Raw genomic sequence first — 26,588 nt, forward strand, 5'->3', positions numbered from 1 at the left:
ACCAGAGTGTGACTGCTTTACAAAGTTGTGCTCATGTCTGCAGCGCAGCGAGGCATCAGCTACACACACCCGCTCGCCCTCCGGAGCCTTCCTCCCGCTGCCCCTCGTCGCTCGCCCAGGCCGGCAGAGAGCGCGCAGTGAGCCCCCGAGGCACGCAGCGGCCCCCGGCAGCCGTCTGCTCCCCGCGCGGGCCTGCATGCGCCAGTCTCAGCTCTCAGTTCGTCCCCACGCCCCTTCCCCCGCGGTGTCCACACGTCCGATCTCCACGTCCGCGTCTCTGTTCCCACCCTGCAAACAGGTTCATCAGTCTCATTTTCCCAGGTTCCATATCCATGCGTGCATATGTGACATTTGTCCTTCCTGGATCCTCTGTGAAGGTGTAGCCCAGTCTGTGACCTCAGCCTCGCCTTCTCCTCTCTGATACCCTGTTTGGAACAGAGAGGCAGGTCTGGGTGGACCCAGGTGTCTGCAGCTCCAGGGAGGGATGGGGCGGGGGGATGAGGCCTCAGACCCGCACCCTCGCTCGCAGGCTTCCAAAACCCCCAGCTCTTGCCAGGACGCTGACCGAGCCCGCCTGCCACCAGTCCCGGCATCAGTGCCAAACCCGGGTCCCGGTCCTGGGGCAGCTCCAGGACAGAGGAGGGGCCGAGGAGACACCGCGGGCCCCAGGGGAGGAGGGGCTGAGCCGCTGGGCCACAGACCGCAGGTGCTGACTCACGGCCTCCGCCGGCGCTGGGCGGATAAAGGAAGCAGCCTGGGGCTTCCTGAGCCGCAGGGACGCAGCACCGGGCAGCGATGGCCTGGGGGACGGTGGTCCACGTGGCCCCGGGCCAGCCCACCCACGCCGTGTGTGTGCTGGGCACCGAGACGCAGCTGGACGTCTACGGGTGAGCAGCAGACGCCCTGGGCCACGGGCAGCTCTGGGGCTGGGGGTGAACGGCTTCTGCGGCCACACGCGGGGTCTGGCTCAAGCTTCAGGCTCCAGCCTCTGTGGCCGCTGCCGGGGAGATGCCGGAGAGCCAAGACCCGAGTGGCCCTGGGATTCTCCTGGGCTCAAGGCAGTGGTTCATCGCCACAGACAAGTGGGGCTTCCCCAGGGCCTCACCGCAAAGGAAATGTAGTAAGGCAAGCAGGACCACGTCCTTGCACGCTTGAGGCCAGGGAGCTCAGAAAGGGTCCGTGACTTGCCTAAGGTCACGCAATATGAGGATCCTGGAATCAAGTCTGGTCTCTGGATTTCACGGCCCCAGCCTGGTTCCCCTTGCCTTGTGCTGCCCTGCACTTCTCAGCCAAGCCTCCCTCCGTGGGTGTGTAAGAGCACGGGTGTGACGGGACAGGTTCTGGCCTGGAGCGGCGGAGGCAGAGACCTGGCCCTGCTATTGGTTAGCTGAGATGCCTTGGGCAACTGAGCCTCAGTGTCCTCATCTGTGAAATGGCGATTATACCCACTTTGTAGGGTGCTTGCAGGGACTGAGAGTGAAAAACCTGAAAGTGTTTGTTGAGTACTTACGACAGCGCTGGGCCTGCAGTTGGTAGTTGTCCTTTTGTTCATTCCTTCACCAAATGCTGATTGAACCCCGATTGTATCCAAGCCCCGTGCCAGGCTCTGGGAACGCAGGGTGGTCTGAGCCGCTCGTGCTGGGCACGGCTGGGCCGTTGCTGTGGTCAGTGGTCACAGTGCCAGCCTCTGGCTTCCGCCACCGCAGGTGAGCACCTGCTTCGAGAAGGTGCCCAGAGGGCTGTTTGGCACATTCCCTTGAGTGTCACTTCCTGAAAAGGGGCAGCAGATGTCTGGAGCCTCCCGGGGACACGGAGGCTGGCAGCAGGCCAAGAGGGTGAGGACTGGGGAGAGGAGGCCCGCCGCCATCCGGGCCACCCTGCTCCGGGGGAGGCTGTCCGTCGGGGAGGCCTCGAGCTCGGGGCTCCAGCCCTGCTGGCTCACACGGTCATGGCTGGTCCTCACGGCACGCTTGGCACACAGCTCAGTCCAGCCCCTGCAGGCAGGCAGCGCCACCCCCGTCTTACGGAAGAGGAGGCTTGTTTTCACCTTTTCCCTTTCCGTTGTCCATTCTTTCTACGTAGACTTTTTCTCTGTACTTGCCTTTTCGAAGGCAACCTGCAGGACAGGAGGAGCCCAGGGGCCAGCAGCAGCGGGCCGGGCCCCGCCTCACCGTGTCTGTCTGTCCGCCCCGTCTGTCTCCTCCACAGCTCTGCCCCCAAGGGCTACACATCCTTCAGCATCACCGCCTCCCCAGGAGTGGTCGTGGAGGTCGCCCACAGGCCTCCAGCCAAGAAGAGTCCCACAGGCTCGTCCCAGTGGCCCCTGGAGCCCGGGCTGGACGTGAGCCTGAAGCTGAGAGCGGCCAGCGAGAGCACCGGCGACCAGAAGGTGAGGGCAGCGCGGGGGGCCGGGAGGCGGGGCGGCCAGCAGGTCCTCGCAGGCCCGTCTGTCCGGCATCGACCCGCGGCTTCAGCCACTCTCAGAGCCTCCTAACTCCAGCAGCGCTCAGGACAGCTTGTTCCAGCCGTAGCATCCTCACATTGAGGTGTCAGGGGGTTACGGAGGTCAGGGTTTTCGTTAAATTTATTCATCCAGCAAATGTTTAATAGGCACCTTCTCTTTGCCGGGCACTGTCAGAGCCTGAAGATTTTAATGAACAAGAAAGGTGAGACCGCAGCCTCTGCGGTGCTCACAGCCTATGGGCGGAGGATCACATAATATAAACAACTAGGAACGCGCTGCCCACTGGGAAACTCACAGTCAGGCAGCCGCAGGAAACTGGTCTTGCCCTCTTATTATCTTCATACGGCTGCTGTAACAAAGGACCACACTTTTAAAGCAGCAGAGACATATCCTCTCACGTTTCTGGAGGACAGAAGTCTGAAATCAAGGTGTCACAGGACCACGTTCTCTGGAATCAGTTCTCTGAGGAGAATCGGTTCTTTGCCTCTTCCAGCTGCTGTTGGCTGTTGGCAGCCCTAGACTGACAGCCGCGTGGCTCCCGTCTCTGCCCCGTGGCCCAGACCTCCTCAGTCTCTCTCTGCCTCCTTCTTGGCAGGACACTTGTCACTGGACTTAAGGCCTATCTGGATAACACAGGATGATCTCAAGGTCCTTAATTACATCCGCAAACATCTTTTTTTTTCTTTTTTTTTCCCAAATGGGGTCACATTCACAGGATCCAGGGATTAGGATGTGGACATATCTTTTGGGGAATCACCATTTGACCCGCTGTACTCACATTGACTATAGATGGATAATCAGGACCCTCCGGAGGTTCTCACACACAGATCTGGGCCAATAACCACTTGTTCCCAGCAGGGGAGGCCAAGCAGTCTCTCCCCGGGGGCAGAGAGCTGTTTCCTGTTGTAGGAACAGACCTTGGGCATCGAAGCTGGTCAGCGAGTGAGTCATCAGGGAAAGCTTCCTGGAAGAAGCGGCAAGCTGAAGGGTGCTATGAATGACCTATTTAAGAGGGGGAAAGAGGAGCAAGGGCTCAGCGTGGAGGATGTGGCCTGAGTGCGCACTCTGGATTAAGAGAGGGTGAGATGTGTGTTGGGGAAGCAGAAAAACGCTTGTATGGAAAGAAAGAAGGGTGGAGAGAGAGAGCCAGTGTCAGAGGGTTTGGCATCCAGGTCCTCTTTCTCTTGGGGCAACAGGGAGCCAACGGGAACCTCTCACCCAGGAGCAGCGAGACCGTGTATGTACCTTAGAAAGACCCACTGGCTGCAGTGGAGAGAGTCAATTAGATCTAGGCAGGGCGGCCAGTCAGGCGGTGGACGCCACGGTTCAGACGCAAGGTGACGGTAGCTGTGACGTTTCTCTGGGTGCCCGCCAGCTACAGGGCAGGTCCAGATGCCTCAGTGTGGCCCCCGGGAGCCCCGCTTCCTCTGGGGACAGCCCTTGGGTTTTGCTCTGGGGAAGTCCTCTCCATCATCTTGCTTCGAAGTGTGGTTCCCCTGATGCTCGGCCAGGCGGGGCTGATTGGATTGGTTCCTCCTGGACTTGGAGCCTTGGGGGGTGGGGGTTGGTGTTTCTTGATCTCAACAGCACCTGCCCTGAAGAGGCCGGCCCCCGCTCAAAGCCCCGGCTCCGCAATCCCTGGAGGGCTGGGGCCCCAGTCTTTCAGAGTTGCTTCCTCAGGCCTCCCCCTCCCCGAGGGCCAGCGTTCCCTGTGGCTGTCACCCCAGCCTCCCTCTCACGCCTCCCCCATCACACCCCCAACTGCTGGACTCTGCGCTCCCTCCTGGACCCCCCTCAAAGGGTGGCTCCCTGACACCGGGCAGGCCGAGTGCGCCCTGGGCCCCGGCTCCCGAAGGGCCCTCTCCTACGCCTCACAGCCACTCGAGTGCGTTTCTGCCCCTCCAGTCCTGCCCGCTGGGGCGTTCCCAACAGGCTGGGGGCCCCATCCTTGTCCCCTTGGCCCCCCGCTCCGAGCCGGCACCTAACAGCCGCTTGGTGTTTGCTGAATGGCTGAGGACGTCATTAGTGGTCCGCCCCTGTTCCGCAGGTGCAGATCTCATACCATGGACCCGCGCCCACCCCGGTGGAAGCCCTGCTCTACCTCACAGGGGTCGGTAAGTGACGCCAGCAGCTCAGAGCTCAGCCCCCTCCCCTCCACACACCCCGCACGGGAGAGACTGCACCCGACGCTTACTTGAGACCAAGCGGAGAAAAGAAGAATTTCTTGACAGCCATACATCTGGCAGTTCATAAGCATTCCTCCCCCAGTCAGGGAACCAGAAATACCGCTGGAGACAGGGCATTTGCAGGGAGGTTCAGTTACATCTCAGTATTTTATTTCTCAGCTTAGGAATTGGCATGTGGATTTTCTACATATGAGTCTCTATACCTTTTTGAAACCTCAAATATTTATGAGGAAAATAGATGATGATACTGTCTTACACAATAATATAGACCAGTATCCCCCAAACGATTTACATCCCACCCTCACCATTTTTGCCATATCAGTGATCTATACTCATATTTGTTTAGTATTCTTCTTCAACTAAAGTATGTTTTAACTTGCCCTCATTTTAGACAATAATATCATAATACCAGCATTATTTAAATGTACACTAAATATATGAACAACATGTGAAGGTTTCATTCATTTATTTCATAATAAATGTCATTTCCTTATTTCATTAATAAATATGAATATAAATAAATTTCATTAAAACGCATTTTAATAATTTTATCATCGTTTAGCACTTACTCTACGGCTTCCTGGGGGCTCAGACGGTAAAGCGTCTGCCTCCAGTGCGGGAGCCCCGGGCTCGATCCCTGGGTTGGGAAGATCCCCTGGAGAAGGAAATGGCAACCCACTCCAGTGTTCATGCCTGGAAAATCCCATGGACCGAGGAGGCTGGTGGGCTACAGCCCATGGGGTCGCAAAGAGTCGGACACGACTGAGCGACTGCACTTCACTGTGCTGGACAGGATGCCAAGACTTTACGTTTAAACCTTGCAACAATCCAATGAAATTGCTACTATTATTAGCCCATTTTACAGGTGAAGAAACTGAGGTACAAGAGGTAAAGAGGCCTGCCCAAGATCACACAGCTGGTTAGCAAAGGAGCCAGGACGTTCTGGCTACCGAGCACTGTGCTCTCTGGCCCAGCACTGGCACGTGGCTATGTGCATTTTATTTTATTTTATTTTATTTGGCTATGTGCATTTTAAAAGGTCACCCAGGTCAATCTCATTCTGTGATCTCATGAGGTCACTGCACAATTATCATTGGGTTGACCGTGTGGTCACGTGTTCTGATGAGGGGAAACCATGTGCTCTCTCACCCATGCCGTCTGGACAGAGCAGGTATGTCTGAGGCTGCGATTTGTCCCGCGGTACTCAGAACGCAAAGTCAGGTGGGACCGAAGCAACCACTGTGCCCCCTGCTGCAAGCTCGCCGGGGGCTGAAGGTGGGGCCAGAGGCCGCTGTGGGGCAGCGAGGCGTCCCTGCAGGAGCTCCGCCTCATACACCCACTGGGGCGGCTGGGAACTCTTTCTGAGGCCCTGGGGTGGGGGGCGCACGGGGCAGACACGCAGGGTCTGGGTGGCATCCCGGGTGCGGCACGGCCTCCCACCCAAGGAGGATGCCTGCGGTCAGGAGCCCCTGCTCCTCGGCCGTGGGGCCCACGGGGCGTCTTACACCCTGTGTCTCCTCTGAAGGGGAGCCAAAGAAGCCTTCGTGCAGGGGAGTCTCCTGGGGAAAGGGCTGTCCGTCTGGGGCCAGACCAAGTGCCCCACCCTTGGTCTGGTCTCCTCACCAACCCTGTCCTCTTGTTTCCTGGGATTTCAGAAATCTCCTTGAGTGCAGACATCAGCCGCACCGGCAAAATGAAGCCCGTGGGAAGCGTGAAGGACCAGGTACACACAGCTTGACCTTGGCAGGGCCTTGAGTGACCTCCTGCCTCCGCTGGGCTCGCCTCACACGCCCCCTGGTGGTGATGGGGTGAACAGCAGCGTGTTTCATGTATCCAAGTTAATAGGCCAAGAAACACAAGTTTAGGAAGAAAAAGAAAATTAAAATCGCCAATACCATTATTGCTTTGGTTTATATAGCTCCCATTGAGTCTACAAAACTAGATTTTCATGATTGTAGATTCAGAGAATGTGTTGTCCCACAAACTGAAAACTAGATTCACCCAGTTCACACACAGCAAAGAAAATTTTCAGGCAGGTATGGACCCTGGCCCAAAAATCTGGGCTGTGAATAATTCCCTGATGGCCCAGCAGTTAGGACTCCACGCTTCCACTGCAGGGGTCCTAGGTTCAATCCCCGGCTGGAGAATTAAGATCCCTCATGGGGGACTTGCCAGTAATAAAGAATCCGCCTGCCAAGGCAGGAGACATAAGAGACGCAGGTTCAATCCCTGGGTGGGGAAGATCTCCTGGAGAAGGACATGGCAACCCACTCCAGTATTCTTGCCTGGAAAATCCCATGGACAGAGGAGCCTGGCGGGGTGCAGTTCATGGGGTTGCAAAGAGTCAGACACAACTGAACAAGTAAACAGCAACAACGTCCCTCATAGCATGGCCAAAAAAAAATCCCCTATAAATCCCCTCTGCTAGAGTTCAGCGACTGGTGGGAGAGGTTCCCACGGGGTGAATAACACAGAGAAGAGGCAGTGGGTGGAGCAGGGAAGGGGGCAGGTGGGGACAGGGAGTGTGTGTTGCAGAAATGTAGGGTGGTGGTTGGTGATGATAAGTTGTCTTAAACCTATGATAAACCTCATGGTGTCCCTGAAGCCTCAAAGCTGCCTGCACATTTTTATGCTGATCTGGACTTTAATTAACTAATTAATAATTTTTTTGGCCACGCTGCGCAGCTTGCAAGATCTTAGTTTCCCTGCCCCAGGCAGTGAAAATCCCAAGACTTGTTCACCGGACCGTCAGGGCAATTCCAATATGCTGGGTACACTTAAGGATGATAGGACCTGTCAAAAATTAAGATCCCCTTGTGGGATCAGTCAACAGTGAAGGGAAGAATTGCAGCTCTGGGAGTGGAATCTGTCCTTCTGTCTTTCCCAAATTGCAGTCACTCCCTGGGGCAGAACGCTCTGCTACAAACAGAAGGTGTCATCACTGTTGAGATTCTTGATGGGAGGGGTGCTTCATTTGCTTTCATCTTCACACAGATAGCAATCAGCTGCTAAGAATAGTGCCCACACTTTCATGAAAGAGGTAATTAAGAGTTCTCATAAGAGGCACTATTTAGATCTGAATCTTGACACAAATGTTTAGCTCAGCTTGGTTTGCTAATCCAACAGTTTTTAAAAGCTGTTGAAATCAATTTTACTGTCTTGGGCTCCTATCTTCATTAAAAAAATTTTTTTTAAGATTTTTTTTTTATGTGGACCATTTTTAAAGTCTTTATTGTGTTATAATATTGCTTATGTTCTATGTTTTGATCTTCTTGACCACAAGGCATGTGGGGTCTTAGCCCCCTGATGAGAGATCAAACCCACACCCCCAGCACCGGAAGGTGAAGTCTTAACCAGTGAACCACCAGGGAAGTCCCTTGGGTCCCTTTTATAAAATGCATGAACTGAATTTGTTTATGGTTTTGGGGGGAGGCAAAAATCCACTCTTGGGACCAAAATACAACCTGATGTGGGAGCAAGATGTGTAAACCATGCGAGACTGCAAGGTGCTAGGCAAGGTGGTGGGCTTCCCCAAGAGCGGGAGGGGCACACGTGTTCCTAAGTGTGCCCGTTTCTGCTGGGTCCACAGAGGGCCTGGACCTGGGGCCCCCGTGGGCAGGGCGCCATCCTGCTGGTGAACTGTGACAAAGACAACCCCAACTCTTCCGCCGTGGACTACAAGGACGACCAGCTTGACGGCAACGGTAAAGACCCCCGAGATCTGGTGGAATAGGGCTTTTGTCTTTTTGTAAAGTCTTTCGTCCTGAGCCTTGCAACAGCCCTCAGAAATGAGGCTTATTGGAAGCATGCTCTCGTTAGCACACGGGTTACATAGGTGAAGGAATGGACAAGGGTCCTGAGAGGGCAAGCGACCCGCCCGAGGCCACTCAGCACCCAGGGGAGGGCGGGGAGCAATGTCAAGTGTGTCCCGATGCCTCCTCCAGGGCCCCGTGTCTATCCCGAGCCTGTTGCCCAGCCCAAACTTCTGCTCGGAGGCCAAGCCTGGGGCCCCAAATAATTTAAAACGAAAGGCTGACCAGACCCCAAACTCAGGTCAGAGCGGCCCTGAGCCCCGGCCAGTCTGGGCACTGCTCCAACCAGTCCGGAATTATTAGCTCAACTGATCCTTCAGCTCAAGGCTCAGAAGTATGTATGGTTCTCATCCCCACGTTACAGATGGGAAAACTGAGGTACAGGGAAGTTAAGCAACTTGTCCTGGGTCACACAGCTAGTAAGTGTGCGGCTCGGGATCTGAGCCCGGGCATCCTGACACCAGGGCAGGTTTAGGAGCCCCGCTGGCACACATCTGAGTGGCGGCCAGGATGGAAGACGCACGGCCCACCCGCACTGGAGGACGGCGCTCAGGGAGTGAGGTCATTTGGTCATTTGAGGGCGGCAGCTGCTGCCTTCCTGCGGGCGTAGATGGATGCAGTTTGAAGTTACGTGCAGTTGGCGTGTCCTGATGCCAGGAGGCAGAGTCCCCATGGTGCCTGGCACACACGTACCTGTGTGGACCCTCCCAGGATGCAAGGTGCTGTAACGGGCTTTGCACCCGTGACTGCACCCTTTCTGTGCCGGCTCTACTTTAGCCCCGCGTGCTGACAAGGAAGCCGAGGAGTGGAAGGGGAAGCAACTCCCCACGCTCACACAGACCAGGGTGCCCGCTCCAGCGCCCTTAACCACGTGACTCTTGTCCGGCTCTGCCTTCCCCACGTCTTTGTCAGCCACCATTCAGGCTGGTTCATTTCCCACGCAGGCCCCGGGGAGAAACTTCTCCACTCATTCACTCTGCAAATAATCATTGATCACCTGCCTTCTGCTAGGCATTGGTCTAGAGGCTTCTCAGAGCTGGAAACAAAGATAGATGTGGTTTTTGCCTCGCCAAGCTAACAGCCTAAGCTCATCCTGGTGGGAGAGGGCAGATCCAAAACCTTGATTCGCTTTAATTCTAAAATGAAAACTGTCACTTAAAAACTGGAAAGAGCATAAAGAAAACAAAGCCAGGTGCCGAGATGAAGGGTGGTCCTGGGGGGAGGGTGGTCTCAGGGGCTGACATCTCAGGCCACGCCCTTCTCTTTCCAGACCTGAAGGACCTGTCCCTGGTGACCCTGAGTACCAAGACCCCCACGGACTTTTTCAGCAAGCACCAGCTGGTGCTGCACGTGGCCAAATCTGAGATGGACAAAGTCAGGGTGTTTCAGGACAACGGTGAGTCGGCTCTGGCTGTCACCTCAGTGTTGCCTTCCCGCCCCTGCCAAAGGGACTCAGCCTCTTCACACCCTCTTCCGGGAAAAATTCCCGAGCACCTACTGCGTGCCAGCTTCTAAGAATCGAGGAAGCAGCAGGGAGTAAGCTGGAGGGCCTCTCTGAAAAGGTGGGCGCAGACAAAATGCAGGCGGCAAGATGAGGTCTGGGGCCGGGTGAGCGCAGAGAAGGGCACACTCTCCCTCCCAAGCACTGCGGTAGCTGACCTTGTGTGTCTCTTCTCTCCCTCACACACACACATGCACAAACACACACAGAAGACTCGTTTGCAGGAACTGTTTGGTTCTTGTGTTTTAAAGCAACTGGGTTTTTGTTTGTTTGTTTTTTGGCCACGTCGTGTGGCATGCAAGACCCTAGTTCCCCAACCAGGGGTTGAACCCCCTTCCCCTTCAGTGGAAGTGCAGCATCTTACCCATGGGAATGCCAGAGAAGTTCCCACAGAGGTTGTTGAATCCAAGCTGACTGCACATAATAACTGTAACATGTAATCATTTGTTCAACAGTCTGCTGATCAGAAACGTCAGTAGCTTCTCAGTGACTCAGGGGCACCTGCCACCCAGCGCTGGGTCAGCTCTAGGCACAGGGAACAGAGCAGAGAACTTAGCAGTCTCCGCCCTCAGCGGGATACCTGAGAAGTCGCCGTCTGCAGCCTCAGATGGCGTTAAATGCTGCACAGAAGGAGGCAGTGGGGAGGGAGAAGGCGGTCAGGGAGGCCCCCCCAGAGGGTCGCTGAGCAGAGGGAGATGGAGGAACACCGGGGGACGACACTCTGGGGCAGAGGGGACCGCAGATGCAAAGGACCTGAGGTGGGCTGTGCCCGCGGGCTCGAGGACACAGGGAGACCAGAGTGCTGAGAGCAGCAGGCAAGGTTTACGAGGGTGAACAGGGCAGAGAAGAAAGGCCAGAGACAAGGGGCCGGGTCACGGAGGCAGGAAGTGCCTGTGGCTTCCTGTCTGTACAGGTGGGGACCCAAGAGGGCCGTGCCGAGGAGCACCCCGACCTGACTTACTTCCATTCAGACCACAGGGATTAGACTGACATTGGTTTGGCCACAAACCAACTCCTTGCCTTTGCGGAGGTATCACCTCCTCCAGGAAGCCTTCCCTGACCTTCCAGCACTTACTGCTGTCTGTGATATTGACTGTCTTTTCTTCTCCCTCCTGTGGCGCTAGTGGTGAAGAACCCGCCTGCCAATGCAGGAGACATAAGAGACATGGGTTCGATCCCTGGATCAGGAACATCCCCTGGAGGAGGGCACAGCAGCCCACTCTCAGTATTCTTGCCTGAAGAACCTCTTGGACAGAGAAGCCTGGTGGGCTAGGGTCCATAGGGTCGCAAAGAGTCAGACACGACTGGAGTGACTTAGCATGGACGCACTTACCCAGTAGACTGTGCGCTCCGTGGGGCCAAGGACCACGCTGTCTCCCAGATCCTATTGGGTCGCTGCGAGCAGGTGAAAGGCAGGGAGTGGACGAGTGCAAGAATGAACTATCACGTATGCTGGGCTTTCTATAACACCAGGTGACTCAGGCACCCCCCAACTCCACTCCTGGGCCTCCACGCAGTGATGTCGAGGCCGAGGCTCAGTCCTTTCCCCCTGAGGAGGGGCTCGGGCTCTTCAGAGACAGGGCCGCAGCGCTGACCTCCTGTCCGCTCCTAGGCGGCCGGCAGCCTTCCCGGTACAGCGCGGTCCTGGGGCCAGAGCGCCCGTCTCACGCGCTGGAGCTCCCGGGCGGCAGGCGCAGCACGCACTTCTACGTGGAGGGCCTGGCCTTCCCCGACGCCAGCTTCCCCGGGCTCGTTTCCCTCCACCTCTCCCTACTGGACACGTCCAACCCGGTAGGCCGGGGGATCGGGGGGCTGGGCTTCCAGGCCCCGCCCAGCTGGGGAGGGGGCTTCCCATGGCCCCGGGGGGCGGCGGTGCTGGGGCCTGGCGGTTCTCACAGCCCCTCTCTCGCCCTACCTGACCCCCACCCCACGCCGCCGCAGGAGCTCCCCCAAAGCCTGCTTTTCCAGGACAGCTTGGTGTTCCGTGTGGCCCCCTGGATCATGACCCCCAACACCCAGCCCCCGAAGGAGGTGTACGTGTGCAGGTGAGGGTCCCTGACCCCCCCAGGGAGACCCCGGAGCGCTTCGTGCGGGGCGGCGTGGATGAGGGTAGGGGTGCTTGGCGCTTGTTTGGAGCCTTAGGCGGGCAGGGAAGTCATCGTGGGCGGTGTTTCCACGTCACTGTCCGCCCCCAAGGCATCCTGAGGGCTGCTTTAGCACCTGGGGGCCTTTGGACTTTGCCAGACTGGGAAGATGAGAACTCTGGTCCTCCGGGCAAGGCCTCTGGGCTCCCACGAGGGCGGCCCTGCACGCTGTACCCCCAGCGCTCATTTCAAGTGCAGGATCCTGACCAACCTCTGAGCTTCCGTTCTCCACCCTGGGGCAGGACACACAGCGGGGGCGCCCTGGGCATCAATCCTGCGGTCAGGGAGCCCCTGATAACCACGCAGGGCCTCGGGGGCCTTCCCCCCGCGTCTTCCTGCCGCTTGGGGGAAGGAGGGCTGCGAATGTAACCTAGTGGTCAGGATGCAGCCTGGACCGGAATGCACGTGGTGTGACCTTGACTCTCCCGTCCCCTCTCCGCGGTGCCCGCTGGTTCCCCTCCTGGGTTGTCAGCAGAGTTCAGGGACACAGCGGGCTGAGAGCAGAGAGACAGGGCGAGCGGGGGTCTCCACCGGGCTCCAGTGGTCTCCACCGGGCTCCAGGGGTCTCAGAGCACCTTCTGTGGGGTCCCCTCCTCTGTCCAGGCCTCAGCTCCTGCTCTCCCTTAGTCTGGCTCGCCTCCCCAGAGCCCAGCCAAGGCCCCTGGGTGCAGAATCGGGGCACTAAGCACCTTTTCTCTTTTCCTGATCTTTCTAGGTTATTTGAAAACGAGGACTTCCTGACGTCACTGACCGCACTGGCCAAGAAAGCCAAGTGCAAGCTGACTGTCTGTGCGCAGGAGGAGAGCGTGGACGACCGGTGGATGCAGGCATGTGCCCTCGGGGCAGGCGGGCTGGGCACGCGGGAGGCGCGCCTGAGGGTCAAGGGACACGGGGCCCCGGCTCCACGGGCTTGGCCCCGCACCCCGCTGGCCACCCTTCCTCAGCTGGGCGGGGAGTTAAGAGCCTCCAGCGTCCCTGCATATGGGGGTGGCTCAGGAAAGTGACCCTACTGACATTTACTGCGTCCATGGCCTGCTAGCCGTGCCACCGAAATGACCTCCTTCCTGCTTGAAAACTCTCAGATGACCTCGGGAAACTAAAATGCTGCAAAGCTCGGGGTCTGGGGCTTAAGCGGCCTGTCCGGCCCTGCTTCGACGCCAGCTGCCCGGGGCTCAGCCTCCAGGCCAGGCCGCACCCCTGCTCCAGCATCTTCCGAGGCGCCTGTCTCCTGCTCTCAGCTCCCTCCCGATCAAGTTGCCCCGTGTCCACCACCCTGGATCAGCACTCCTTTCTAATCCCCACATGTGGCCTCTGGTGGCTCAGACGGTGAAGAATCTGCCTGCAGTGCAGAAGACCTGGGTTGGATCCCTGGGTCAGGAGGATCCCTGGGTCAGGAAGATCCCCTGGAGGAGGAAATGACAACCCACTCCAGTGTTCTTGCCTGGAGAATCCCATGGACAGAGGAGCCTGGTGGGCTGCAGTCCACGGGGTCCCAAACAGTCGGACGCGACTGAAGCAACACACACACACACAACCCCCAAATAATACCCTCTCTGCATTTCTTATCATTCCACCTGTGTTAGATCAGACTAGATGAAGTGGCTGAAATGTCACCATTTTTTGTCTCAGAGAATGGCAGTTTGAACCTCCAAGATGGTTCAGCCCAATAGTGTTTTACGTCCCATGTCACTCCTGCCGGCTGGAGTACAAGCGGGGTGTGCGCCCGATCCATTCTGCGCCCTCCCGTCTCTGTCCCAGGGGCTCAACTGGGGCCTTACCTGCCCTCTTTTGGGGCAGGATTACCTCTGCCCTCCAGGCCCCAACTCAGCAGTGCTCTTTCATTATTATTATCCAATTGTGGTCTTCCCTGGTAGCCCAGTTGGTAAAGCATGCCTGCAATGCAGGAGACCTGGGTTCGATCCCTGGGTTGGGAAGATCCCCTGGAGAAGGGAACAGCTCCCCCTCCAGCATCCTGGCCTGGAGAATCCCATGGCCTGTACAGTCCACGGGGTCGCAGGGCCGGACAGGACTGAGCGCCCCTCACTCACTCTCGTCTTTCCTTTGTGTTGGGGAATAGGAGCTTTGCGATGTTGTTTAGTGTCCACTTTACAGCAAAGTGTCCGACCCTTTGCGACCCCACAGACTGCAGCCCGCCAGGCCCCTCTGTCCATGGGATTCTCCAGGCCAGAGTACTGGATGGGGTAGCCATGCCCTCCTCCAGGGGATCTTCCTGACCCAGGGATCAAACCGGGGTCTCCCACATTTCGAGTGGACTCCTTACCCTCTGAGCCAGCAGGGAAGCCCGAGAATACTGGAGTGGGTAGCCTATCCCTTCTCCAGCAGATCTTCCCGACCCAGGAATTGAACCGGGGTCTGCTGCATTGTAGGCGGATCTTTTACCAGGAGGCCACACATACACATGTATCTACCCCTCCTTAGATCCTCTTCCACTTAGGTCACCACAGAGCGCTGAGTGGAGTCCCCTGTGCCACAGGGCAGAGCCTGTTTAACGAGTCTCCCCTGCGCCATCCCAGCTGTGTTGGGGGTCCCTCTGTGTCCCTCGGACCCCTCACCTCCCTCCCATGCGCTCCTAGCACTGGGTGCTAAACACCCAGCTCTTGGGTCTCCCCTCGAGCTCAGGGCCCATGGCTGGTACGCCGTGGCTCCCTGGCACCCACCAGGAGCAAGAGTGACGGGCACCCGGGTTGATTCCTCTGCAGGCGGGTTCAAGTACAGGACAGTAAGCCCCACTTTCTCAGAGCCCCTCTTCTGGGGTTGGATAACCCCGTGCATTCGCCCTTGACCCCACGGGGAGAGAGGGCGGATGGTTCTCCAGCCCCGATCCCCGCGCTGGGTGTCGGGACCCAGGCCGCACGTGTGACAGCCTCCCTGCCCCTCTCCCCGCGCAGGACGAGATGGAGATCGGCTACACGCAAGCCCCGCACAGGACGCTGCCCGTGGTCTTTGACTCCCCGAGGAACAGAGGCCTGAAGAACTTCCCCATCAAGTGCATGCTGGTACGTGCGGCGTGGGGGGGCGCAGCGCCGAACGCCCGCCTCCCGCCTCCTTCCTCGCTCCCATGCCCGCCCCACACCGAGCGCCCGCGGACGCCGCGAGGCCATCGCACGGGCGGAGGGGCGGTTTTTTAAAATTATCTGACTTATCTGTCCTTATCTGTTTTTTGAGTTTGTATTTCTCTGTGTGTGTGTGCGTGCTCGGCAGTGTCCAGCTCTTTGCAACCCCCTGGACTATGGATAGCCAGGCCCCTCTGTCCATGGGACTCTCCAGGACAGAACACTGGAGTGGGTCGCCATTTCCTTCTCCAGGGGATCTTCCCAACCCAGGGGTCGAACCCAAGTTTCCAGCATTGGCAGGCGGGTTCTTTACGGCTGAGTCACCTGGGAAGCCCTTTTTAAAGTTACTATTTTATTTTAATTTTCTTCTTCAGCTGCATGGGTTGACATGCAGGATCTTAGTTCCCTGACGGGGAGTCAAACCCGCACTCCCTGTGTTGGAAGAGCAAATCTTAGCCACTGAATCTTCAGGAAGTCTCTGGCTGGGATATTTTGTTACCAGGTGACACCGGGGTTTGCTTTCCCGAAGTCCTTTCTGGCTGTGAGCTCAGTTTGTCCCCCAAGGAAACCCCGCTGAGCATGTAGGTCAGCTGCGGGCATTCTTGTTCCACTGCACATGCTCCTGGGACCTCCCGGTGTCCAGAGGTGAGGACTCTGCACTCCCACTGCACATGCTCCTGGGACCTCCCCGGTGTCCAGCGGTGAGGACTCTGCACTCCCACTGCACATGCTCCTGGGACCTCCCCGGTGTCCAGCAGTGAGGACTCTGCACTCCCACTGCACATGCTCCTGGGACCTCCCGGTGTCCAGCGGTGAGGACTCTGCACTTCCACTGCACATGCTCCTGGGACCTCCCCGGTGTCCAGCGGTGAGGACTCTGCACTCCCACTGCACATGCTCCTGGGACCTCCCCGGTGTCCAGCAGTGAGGACTCTGCACTCCCACTGTACGGGGCAGAGCTTCAGTCCCCGGTCAGGGGACTAAGGTCCTTCACGCCTCGTGGCGCAGCCCAAAGGAAAGAGATGCTCCTCTGCAAGGTGGGGGTGGGGCCCGGGCCAGCACCTTCTTCAGCACCAGCTGGAGGCTCTGTCTTTTGGGTGGGAGTGTGGCTTTCAGGGGCTCCCCTTGGGACATGCAGAGTGTTCAGGACCAGAGTGGTCATTTCTTCAGGGTGACTTTACCAGCCAAAGTCTCTGTGTGTGTTTAGGGGGTGGACTGACGGCCACGTATCAGTGAGTCATGTTTGACAGCTGGGTAGCTTCCTGCAAACTCAGCACAGAATAATAAAAACAAGAGCAACAATCATAATGGTCACATTTTGGGGCTCACTTCCTGTGGCAGTCACAGTGCTGAATGCCTACATGACCTCATTTAATTTCTCTGACAACCTCTAATAGTAGGTGCTATTACTAGGCCCATTTTATAGATGAAGAAACTGAGGCTCAAAAGGTGAAGCGGCTTTCTCGAGCTCACACAAAAAGACAGTTAAGTTGGAATTCAAACCAGGCCATGAGCACCCTGCCCCCTGCTTTCCCAGGAAGACCCCAGGCTGTGCTCTGAGCCCTGACAGCCCCCTGACCTCAGGCGCCCAGGGAAGACGGAGCAAAGAGTGTGGGGTGCAAGCTCGGCCGCAGTGAACAGCTTTCCAAGGAGCATCCCGTTCCCCAAAGGGAAAGGGGGTGACCGTGCCCACGCAGGAGGCTCTGAAAGGAAACTTGAGTTTAACTCGCTGGCTCTCCTGTGCTAAGTGGTGACGACGCAGGGGTTTAGTGGGGTCGTGATGTCTCTGCCATTCGGTTCAGTTCAGTTCAGTTCAGCCGCTCAGTCGTATCCAACTGTTTACATCCCCACGGACTGCAGCACACCAGGCCTCCCTGTCATCACCAGCTCCCAAAGCTTGCTCAAACTCATGTCCATCGAGTTGGTGATGCCGTCCAGTCGTCTCATCCTCTGTCGTCCCCTTCTCCTCCCGCCTTCAATCTTGCCCAGCATCACGGTCTTTTCCAGTGAGTCCGTTCTTTGCATCGGGTGACCAAAGTATTGGAGCTTCAGCTTCAGCGTCTGTCCTTCCAATGAATATTCAGGACTAATTTCCTTTAGGATGGACTGGTTGGATCTCCTTGCAGTCCAAGGGACTCTCAAGAGTCTTCTCCAACACCACAGTTCAAAAGCATCAATTCTTTGGTGCTCATCTTTCTTTATACTCCAACTCTCACAACCATACGTGACTACTGGAAAAACCACAGCTTTGACTAGACGAAACTTTGTTGGCAAAGTAATGTCTCTGCTTTTTAATATGCTGTCTAGGTTGGTCATAGCTTTTCTTTCAAGGAGTAAGCAAGCGTCTTTTAATTTCATGGCTGCAGTCACCATCTGTGGTGATTTTGAAGCCCAAGAAAATTAAGTCTGTCACTGTTTCCACCGTTTCCCCATCTATTTGCCATGAAGTGATGGGACCGGATGCCATGATCTTAGTTTTCTGAATGTTGAGCTTTAAGCCAACTTTTCACTCTCCTCTTTCACTTTCATCAAGAGGCTTTTTAGTTCCTCTTCACTTTCTGCCATAAGGGTGGTGTCATCAGCATATCTGAGGTTATTGAAATTTCTCTCCCAGCAATCTTGATTCCAGCTTGTGCTTCATCGAGCCCGGTGTTTGTCATGATTTACTCTGCATAGAAGTTAAATAAGCAGGGTGACAATATGCAGCCTTGACATACTCCTTTCTCGATTTGGAATCAATCTGTTTTTCCCTGTCCTGTTCTGACTGTTGCTTCTTCACCTGCATACAGATTTCTCAGAAGGCAGTTGAGGTACCCTGGTATTCCCATCTCTTTAAGAATTTTCCACAGTTTCTTATGATCCACACAGTCAAAGGCTTTAGCGTAGTCAATAAAGCAGAAGTAGATGTTTTTCTGGAACTCTCTTGCTTTTTCGATGATCCAGCAGATGTTGGCAAATTGATCTCTGATTCCTCTGCCTTTTCTAAATCCAGATTGAACATCTGGAAGTTCTCGGTTCACGTACTGCTGAAGCCTGGCTTGGAGAATTTTGAGCATCACTTTGCTAGTGTGTGAGATGAGCACAGTTGTGCGGTAGTTTGAACATGCTTTGGCCCTGCCTTTCTCTGGGGCCGGACTGAAGACTGCGCCTCCACAGACAGCCTCGGTGGAGGGAGGCCATGGTGGTGCCTCAGCCCCGCGTGGCTGGGGTGTCAGTCACGTGCTTAGTCGCTCAGTCGTGTCCAGCTCTTTGTGACCCCGTGGACTGCAGCCCGCCAGGCCCCTCTGTCCATGGGATTCTCCAGGCCAGCATACTGGAGTGCTGCCATGCCCTCCTCCAGGGCATCTTCCCAACCCAGGGATCGAGCCCAGGTCTCCTGCATCGCAGGTGGTTTCTTTACCGTCTGAGCCACCAGGTCTGGGGTATCTTGATTCAAATCACTCGGGAAAAGAATTGGGGATAAAGGGTAGGGACTTGCCTGGGCTTTCCTGGTGATTCAGATGGTAGAGAATGCATCCACCCTTCAGGAGGTGCAGGTTCGATCCGTGGGAATGGCTGCCCAGTCCAGTATTCTTGCCTGGAGAATTCCACAGACAGAGGAGTCTGGCGGGCTACAGTCCATGGGGTCGCAAAGAGTCAGGCAGGACTGCGTGACTGACGCTTTCACACTTACTTTTTCAGGGACTCCCCTGGTGGCTCGGTGATTAAGAATCCTCCTTGCAATGCAGGAGATGCAGGTTCAATGTCTTGTTGGGAAACTAAGATTCCCCCTCGCCTGGTCAGGGAGTTAAAACCCAATGCAGCCAAATAAATAAATAAAAATAAATGTTATAAAACGATTTGGGATAAGAATCGGCCTCCTCACCAGGCTACAGCCCCACATGCTTCTCCAGCCCTGGGCTGCTTCCCCTGCCCCTCACCTGGCTCCAGCCCCGCTGGCCTCCTTCCTGGTCTCCAGACGTGCCCAGCTCGTGCTCACCCCAGGGCCTCTGCACGTGCTCTTCCCTCTGCAGGCAGTGCTTGCCCCAGTTCAGGGTCTGGCTGCTTCTCCACCTTCAGGCCTCAGCCTCAGTGCCCTCAGGGAGGCAGCCTGAGGCAGAAGGACCTGCCCACGCCCCTGGTATTGTCCACCTGCCTGTTCCTCCTGGAGTCTCTGTCACCAGCCTGCTTGCTTCCCACCCTCTGCCTCCCAGATAAACTGGAAGCAGCAGGCAGGCAGGGGCTGGGCCGTGGAGCCCGTCACTGCTCACCAGGCACTTGGCCGGCAGCCTGACCCACGGCAGCTGCTCTCCCTGCAAGGCGACGTCGGTCAACTTTAAACCAGGAAGTGGAGCACTGGGGCACTTGCCATGAATAGAAGCGTTTAACCTTGAAGTCAGTGTTTAACCTTGAAGTTAAAGGGAATGAAAACAGTGCTACTACATCCACCTTCACAGAGAGGACTGCAAAAACTCAGAACCAAGGTTTTGCTCTCCATTTGTTAAGACAGGAGGTGAGTGGGTGTCAAGGGTGGATTCGTACCACTGCTCTGAGACCTTTGTCTCTGACGAACCAGAAAGACTGGAGGAGAACCTGGACGCCTTCTAAGTCTGTGCTGGGATTTGTGGCAAGTAGCCTCCCTGGGCATCTCCTGCACACCCCGCTGTGGGGGACCCCCTTCTGCAAACAGTGCAAACCTTGCCTGCAGAAACCCCAGCCTGCAGCCTGTGTAACTGTCATCTTGTGGCGCCAGCCAGGGTAGTGACTTGGATGGATTTATCATTCCTTCATCAAGCGTTCTTTGAGCGCGTCCTCTGTGTCCAGCCCTGTTCTAGGCGCTGGGAGTCTATTGCTGAGCAGTGCCAAGGTCCCTACCCTCATGGAGCTGTCATTCTAGCTCAGAGAGAGAGACAAATGAAATAGTCAGGGGAGGCCTCGTTGAGAAGCTAACAGTGGAGCCAACACTCCAAAGAGGTGAAGGAGCTGACTCCATGGATGTCTGGGAGAAGAGGATTCTGGGCAGTGGACAGGAACAATAAGTTTTTTTATATATTATTTTTGGCTGCACTGGGTCTTCGCTGTTCCACGGGCTCTCTCTGGTTGCGGAAAGTGGGTGTCCGGGTGTGTGGGCGCCATAGCTGGGGCACACGCACTTGATCGTTCGGTGGCACGTGGGATCTAGTTCCCAGAGCAGGGATCGAACCCGTGTCCCCCGCACTGGCAGGCGGGTTCTTAACCACGGGACCCCAGGGAAGGCCAGAACAGTAAGTCTGATGAATAAATGAGTTACATTATATGTTGGGAGGTGAAGTCAAGTACTACAGAGAAAGAAATCGGAATCACGGGGCTGCCAGCTGCCAGAGTGCTGGGGGGATTAGATGGCGACTCTGAACGGAATGGTCAGGGGAGGCCTCACTGAGAAGCTGACACCAGAGCAAACACTCCACAGAGGTGAAGGAGTTTCCTCCGCGGACGTGGGGGTGAAGAGGGTTCTGGGCAGTGGGACAGCCAGGGCCAAGGTCCTGAGGCGGGACGTGCCTGGCATGTCCGTGGAGTGGTGAGGAGGCCGGAAGCGGGGGACTGAGTGAGCAAGAGGCAGAGAGGTGGGAGACCAGGCACGTGGCGGGAATGGGGGTCGTTGGGGGAGACAGGTCCTGGGGCTTCCTGGCCACCGTGGGGCCATTTCTTCAGAATCCGAGACGCTGGGGAATCACTGCAGAGTCTTCAGCAGAGGATGAGTATGATGATTGGTGCTATTAACGGGAATCTCTGGTTGCATATTGAGAATGGACGGAAGCGAGGAAGGGTGGGGCAGGGGGACCGGGGACAAAGTCACCGCTGTAGCTGGTGACAGATGATGGGGCTGCAGGCCAGGGGAGCAGCCGAGGGGGTGGAGAAGCAGCCGGCTTTGGGACGTGTTTTTATTTTTAATGTTTACTTGCTGACCTGGCTGATCAGGTCTTAGTTTCAGCATGCAGGAGCTTTAGTTGCAGCGTGTGGGGTCTAGTTCCCTGACCAGGGATTCAACCCAGAGTCCCTGCCCCGGGAGTGAGGCGCCTCAGCCCCTGGACCACCAGGGAAGTCGCTTGGGATGTGGTCTGAGGGCAGGACCAACAGGACTTCCTGACCGTGCAGGAGTGACAAGCCGGAGGGGCTCCAGGCCCTGACCCTCGTGGGGGGCAGGCGCCACCCCCTGGGAGGGGAGGACCACGGGACGGGCAGGGAACGAGGGACTGGGGAGCGGGGTCAGCAGTTCTGACTGGGGCCTGTGTGAGATGTCTGGTCAGCGTCCAAGCGGGGCGTCAGGCAGGCCTGGGACGCCGCGCTTCCGGCTTTGGGAGGACGTGCAGATGAGTTGGGAGCGTGGCATGGTCAGCACGTGGACGGTGTTTCACGCGACCAGGCGAGACCACCGGAGGAGGGAGTGAAAGGAGGAGCAGGTCTGCCTCCCGGCCCCCCCAGCGCACAGGGGACTCGGAGGGAGCAGAGGGGAGGAACCAGGAGCTCACGGTGTCCCGAAGGCAAGTGCAGAGAGCGTGGGGAGGACGGGGCCGAGCAGCCCACCCCGCAGCTGCTCACGGACAAGGGGGCCCAGGCATCGCCCGCTGAGCTCACTGTGGCCACGGAGAGCCCGAGGGGCATCTTCTTCGTACTGACTGTCGGTTGGCTGGTTTTGGACGTGGGGGGCTTCTCCGCTGCACACAGCCTTCCTCTAGCTGTGGGGCGCGGGCCTCTCACTGCAGGGGCTCCTCTTGTTTCGAGGCACAGGCTCCGGGTGCTCGGGCTGCAGTAATTTCAGCTCCCGGGTCTCGGGCACAAGCTTGGTAGTCGGGGGCACGGGCTTCGTTGTCCTGCATGTGGGGCCTTCCCGGACCAGGGATCGAACCTGTGTCTCTTGCATTGTCAGGTGGGCTCTTAACCACTGGAACACCACAGGAGCACAAGGGGGCAGTTCTGACGGCCCAGTGGGGAAGGACGCCAGGTCGGCGTGGGCTTTAGAGAGAAAGGGAGGGTTTGGAAATGATGGTTGTAGACTTGTGGAGTCACAGACCCCCTTGAGACTACACATCTTCCCACAAGAAGTGCACCCAAGCCCACTATTTGGCATCTAGTTTCAGGGCATCTGTGGCCCCCATGAAGCCCCAGGGTACAAACCATCAATTTGTAGGAAGTAAAGTTAGAGGTGGGCTTCCCTGGTGGCTTAGCTGGTAAAGAATCCACCTGCAATGCAGGAGACACTGATTCGATTCCTGGGTCAGGAAGCTCCCCTGGAGACGGGAAAGGCAACCCAGTCCGGTATTCTTGCCTGGAGAATCCCCGTGGACAGAGGAGCCTGGCGGGCTGCAGCCCGTGGGGTCGCAGAGTCGGACGTGATGAGCGCAGAAGCACAGGGCTAGAGGTGCCGCGCGCAGGCTGAGTGGCGGCCCCGCACGTGGGCCCTGGCCCCCGGAAGCAGGTGCCGTCTTACATGGCAGCAGGGGCTTTGCGAACGAGATTAAGTCAGGGGTCTTGCGATGGGGATTCTCCTGGGTGATCGGGAGGACTCAGTGCCATCACAGAGCACCTCATGGGAGGGAGGAAGCGGGGTCGGGATGGGGAGACTTCTGACGGCAGAGACTGGAGTGGTGGGCACTGAATATGGAAGAAGAGCCGCCAGCCAGCTGACCCCTAGAAGCTGAAAACGGAAGGAAATGGTCCTCTCCCGGAGCCTCCAGGAGCCAGCCTGCCGCCCCTTGGTTTCAGCCCCGGGAGGCTGACTTCAGACCTCTGAGCTCAGAGCCGTGAGAGAGGAACGTGTGCTGCTCGCCGCCGCCGGTCGGCTTACGGCAGCAGCCAAAACCAACACGGCGGGGAGGGGGCCGCCCCGCGGTCTGCTCCCAAGGACGGAGGGGCCACAGCCTCGTGGGGGGGCCGCTCCAGCCCCAGGTGGGGACGTGACCCCGTGTGCACCAAGAGCGTCTGCTGTGCAGGCAGCTCGAATCGCTGTCTTTCTGACCTTGGTTTCTGCTCTGAAAATTAGGATGAAAATGATACCTTGCAGATTCATTTTTACACCTGAGTTAAAGTTTGTGAAGTGGGCTTCCCCCGTGCTCAGGGGTAAAGAATCCACCCGCTGATGGAGGAGACGCAGGAGACGTGGGTTCGATTCCTGGGTCAGGAAGATCCCCTGATGGAGGAGATGGTGACCCACTCCAGTATTCTTCCTTGGGAAATCCCGTGGACAGAGGAGCCTGACAGGCTATAAATCCATGGAGTCACAAAGAGTCACAACTGAATGACATGCGAGGTTTTGGAGCTGCAGGCGTCCCTCAGAGACTCATAAACCCCCTCTCTTGCCCGCGCTGATTCAGCTTTCCTTCAGAACCCCTCAGACAGGAACGGGACCTGCTCTGGAGCGGCTGAAGGCTGTCTTCCGCGACCAAGCTCATCTTACACCGACCGCACGCTCTCCTCCCCAAGACCCTGGGTTCTCTGACTCGGCCCCTGCTGCTCCCACCGCAGGGCCCAGACTTTGGCTACGTGACGCGCGGGCCCCAGACGGGCGGTGTGACTGACCTCGACTCCTTTGGGAACCTGGAAGTGAGCCCCCCGGTGACGGTCAGGGGGAAGGCGTACCCGCTGGGCAGGATTCTCATTGGGGACAGCGGTTACCCCAGGTGAGGAGAGGAGGCGGGGGTGGGGGCCAGACTCAGGGGCGCAGGGGGGTGGGGTGCAGCATAGGCCAGAGCAGAAGACCTTCCTGCTGGCTCCGGGCCAAGAGGGCGCAGCGGGGACATCCCCGGGGTCCCGTGGGCTAAGACTCCACGCTTCCAGCTCAGGGGGCCTGGGGGTGGGGTGGATCCCTGGCTGGGAAACGAAGTCCCTGCATGCCTCTCAGTGCAGCAAATTAAAAAAAAAGAGGGCTCGACAAACGAGGGACTGTGGGAAATCACAGCAGACAGCAAGGAACACCCAGTGAGGAGCCCAGCAGTTCCAAGCTCAACTCGGCCACTTACGCACCTCGGGTCAATAAATGTTTGCCAAGCACCTACTATGTGCGGGCAGTGTGCTAGGAGCTAGCAAGGAGCGCAGCCCTAAACACGACAGGTAAGCCCTGCCTCTGTCCTGGTGGGGCTGATGCGTCACGAAAAGCCAACCAATCAGGATTTCCAGCAGTAAAGAAAACACAGAAGGGACAGAGAGGAGTGGGAAGCAGGGTGGGCGACCAAGGAGTGGTCTGGGGTGGGGTCTGAGGCCTGATCACAGGAGGACGTGGCCGCATGCAAATCTGGAGCAGAGTTCCTGGGCAGGGACTTCCCTGGTGGTCCAGGGACTGACTCTGCGCGCCCCACATGGGGGCTCACGTTCGATTCCTGCTCAGGGAGCTAGATCCCATATGCAGCAGCTAAGAGTTTGCGGGCTGCAACTAAAGAGTCCACAAGCCACAACTAAGACCCAGTGCAGCCAAATAAATAAATAGTTTTTTAAAAGGTCATGGGCAAAGGCCCTGAGGCAGGAATGAACTTGGTGGGTTCAAGGTCAGAGGGGCTGAAACAGAAACTGAGCCAGACAGAGTGAAGGGCCAGATCGCAAAGGCCCCGGAGGTCAGGGCAGGGAGCACGTGGAAGCCGGGAAGGTGAGGGGGTGTCCGCGAGGGCACATGGCTAACAGGGGCGCACTGGCTCGGCGGGACCAGCTCCACAGCCCCCAGCGATGCTGCCCGCAGCGCCAGCAGCAGGCTGGGTCGGCAGGCGGTGCTTGCAGAAGCTGAGGACCGGCCCTGCATACTTCACTGAGTCCACGCCTCGGTCGTCCCCAGTAAAACTGGGGTGACAGTTTCTAAACTCCTCAGATGGTTGGAGATATGATAATAATAAAAGGCATCCCAGGGTCTGAATCCCTTCCCTGAAGAATCCTGAGCGCTTCCCCAAGTCCCGGGCCCTCAGAGACTTCCTCGGTAACCGCCACCCTCATGGGCTCCCCCACTCCCATCTCCCCTTGAAAGTGAAAGCTTTTGTCGTTCAGCCGAGTCCAGCTCTTCATGAGTCCATGGACTGAAACCCACCAGGCTCCTCTGTCCATGGGATTCTCCAGGCAAGAATTTGGAGTGGACTGCCATTTCCTCCTCCAGGGGATCTTTCCGACCCAGGGAGGGGACCCGGGTCTCCGGCTCGGCGGGCGGGTTCTTTCCCGTCTGAGCCCCAGGGACGCCGTCTGCCCGTCGCTGCTGTTGCCGCTCAGTCGTGTCCGAGTCTTTGTGACCCCGTGAACCGCGGCACACCTGACCTCCCTGTCCTCCACCTTCTCCCGGAGCTTGCTCAAACTCACGTCCTCTGAGTTGGTGATACCATTCAACCATCTCATCCTCTGTCACCCCCTTGTCCTCCTGCCTTCTATCTTTCCCAGCATCAGGGTCTTTTCCAGTGAGTTGGATCTTGGCATCAGTTGGCCAGAGTATTAGAGCTTCAGCTTCAGAGTCAGTCCTTCCAGTGAATATTCAGGGTTGACTTCCTCTAGGATTGACTGGGTTGACCTTGCTGTCCAAGGTCTCCAGCACCCCAGCTCAGAAGCATACCTGTCCCCCCGTAACACTCCTTCGCACGTGTTTTGGCAGCAAGGAGAGCCAGGAGATGCACCGGGCCCTCCAGGACTTCCTGGGGGCCCAGCAGGTGCAGGCCCCGGTGAGACTCTACTCGGACTGGCTGTCTGTGGGCCACGTGGACGAGTTCCTGAGCTTCATTCCGGTGCAGAAGAAGGTGTGGTCCGGGGGGAGCTGCCTGAAGGAAGCAACAGGCCTCCCACCTGAGTTCCCAGCTCTGCCTCTGCCGGGGGGGCGGGCATTGACCTTATCTTCCCTAATCTTGTTTCTCCCTCACCCAGAAGGGGGCATGGAGAAGCAGCCAGCCTAGGGCCAAGCCCACACTCCCCGCAGCCTTGGCAGAGCCTTCCTCCTGGGAACCCCAGGGACCAAATTCATCTCTGACTGCAGGGTTTCTGCCCCCAGGGCTTCCGGCTTCTCCTGGCCAGCCCCAGGTCCTGCTACAGACTGTTCCAGGAGCAGCTGAAGGAGGGCCACGGGGAGGTCCTGCTGTTCCAAGGGGTCAAGAGTAAGTTGGCCGCGCCTGTTCTTCCCCCTGGGGACCTTCCACTGTCTTCACGTGGTCTCCTATCACCAGATGAAATCACTCAGGCCACTGGGACCTTCCACCCAGCCACCGGGCACCAGGCGTTGTGCCGGGCACTGGGGGCGCTGCGTGAACAGGGAGGAGGAGGCCCCTGCCCTCGGGACTCACAGTCCAGGGCAAGTGGGTCCAGGAAGCGACAGCACAGGGCTTCGAGGGGTGTCTGGGGGGAGCCCAAGGAGGGCTTCCTGGAGGAGGCAGAGATCAGGCCTGAGCATGAGAGGGGAGTAGGAGTTGGCCAGATAAGTGGGCAGTGGGGCAGGACT

General features: G+C 57.4%; 1 protein-coding gene across 2 annotated transcripts in view; it reads left to right on the forward strand.

Annotated features, from left to right (window-relative positions):
• Positions 1-724: 724 nt before the first annotated feature.
• The window catches only part of PADI4 (peptidyl arginine deiminase 4), a 29,243-nt gene continuing 3,379 nt past the window's right edge, over positions 725-26,588 (forward strand). Inside the window, exons 1-13 of one of the 2 annotated variants that reach the window (XM_020899191.2) lie at positions 725-887; positions 2,209-2,389; positions 4,512-4,578; positions 6,306-6,373; positions 8,240-8,354; positions 9,733-9,858; positions 11,576-11,754; positions 11,905-12,008; positions 12,823-12,934; positions 15,017-15,124; positions 23,663-23,817; positions 25,755-25,896; positions 26,145-26,247. In XM_020899191.2, the coding sequence (XP_020754850.2) occupies positions 796-887; positions 2,209-2,389; positions 4,512-4,578; positions 6,306-6,373; positions 8,240-8,354; positions 9,733-9,858; positions 11,576-11,754; positions 11,905-12,008; positions 12,823-12,934; positions 15,017-15,124; positions 23,663-23,817; positions 25,755-25,896; positions 26,145-26,247 (1,552 nt within the window). In that variant the 5' untranslated portion in view covers positions 725-795. The remainder of the gene's footprint in view (positions 888-2,208; positions 2,390-4,511; positions 4,579-6,305; positions 6,374-8,239; positions 8,355-9,732; positions 9,859-11,575; positions 11,755-11,904; positions 12,009-12,822; positions 12,935-15,016; positions 15,125-23,662; positions 23,818-25,754; positions 25,897-26,144; positions 26,248-26,588) is intronic. The other variant, XM_070458778.1, reaches the window with a different exon arrangement.

Source organism: Odocoileus virginianus, chromosome 30 (genome assembly GCF_023699985.2).
Source record: "Odocoileus virginianus isolate 20LAN1187 ecotype Illinois chromosome 30, Ovbor_1.2, whole genome shotgun sequence".
NCBI lineage: Eukaryota > Metazoa > Chordata > Mammalia > Artiodactyla > Cervidae > Odocoileus > Odocoileus virginianus.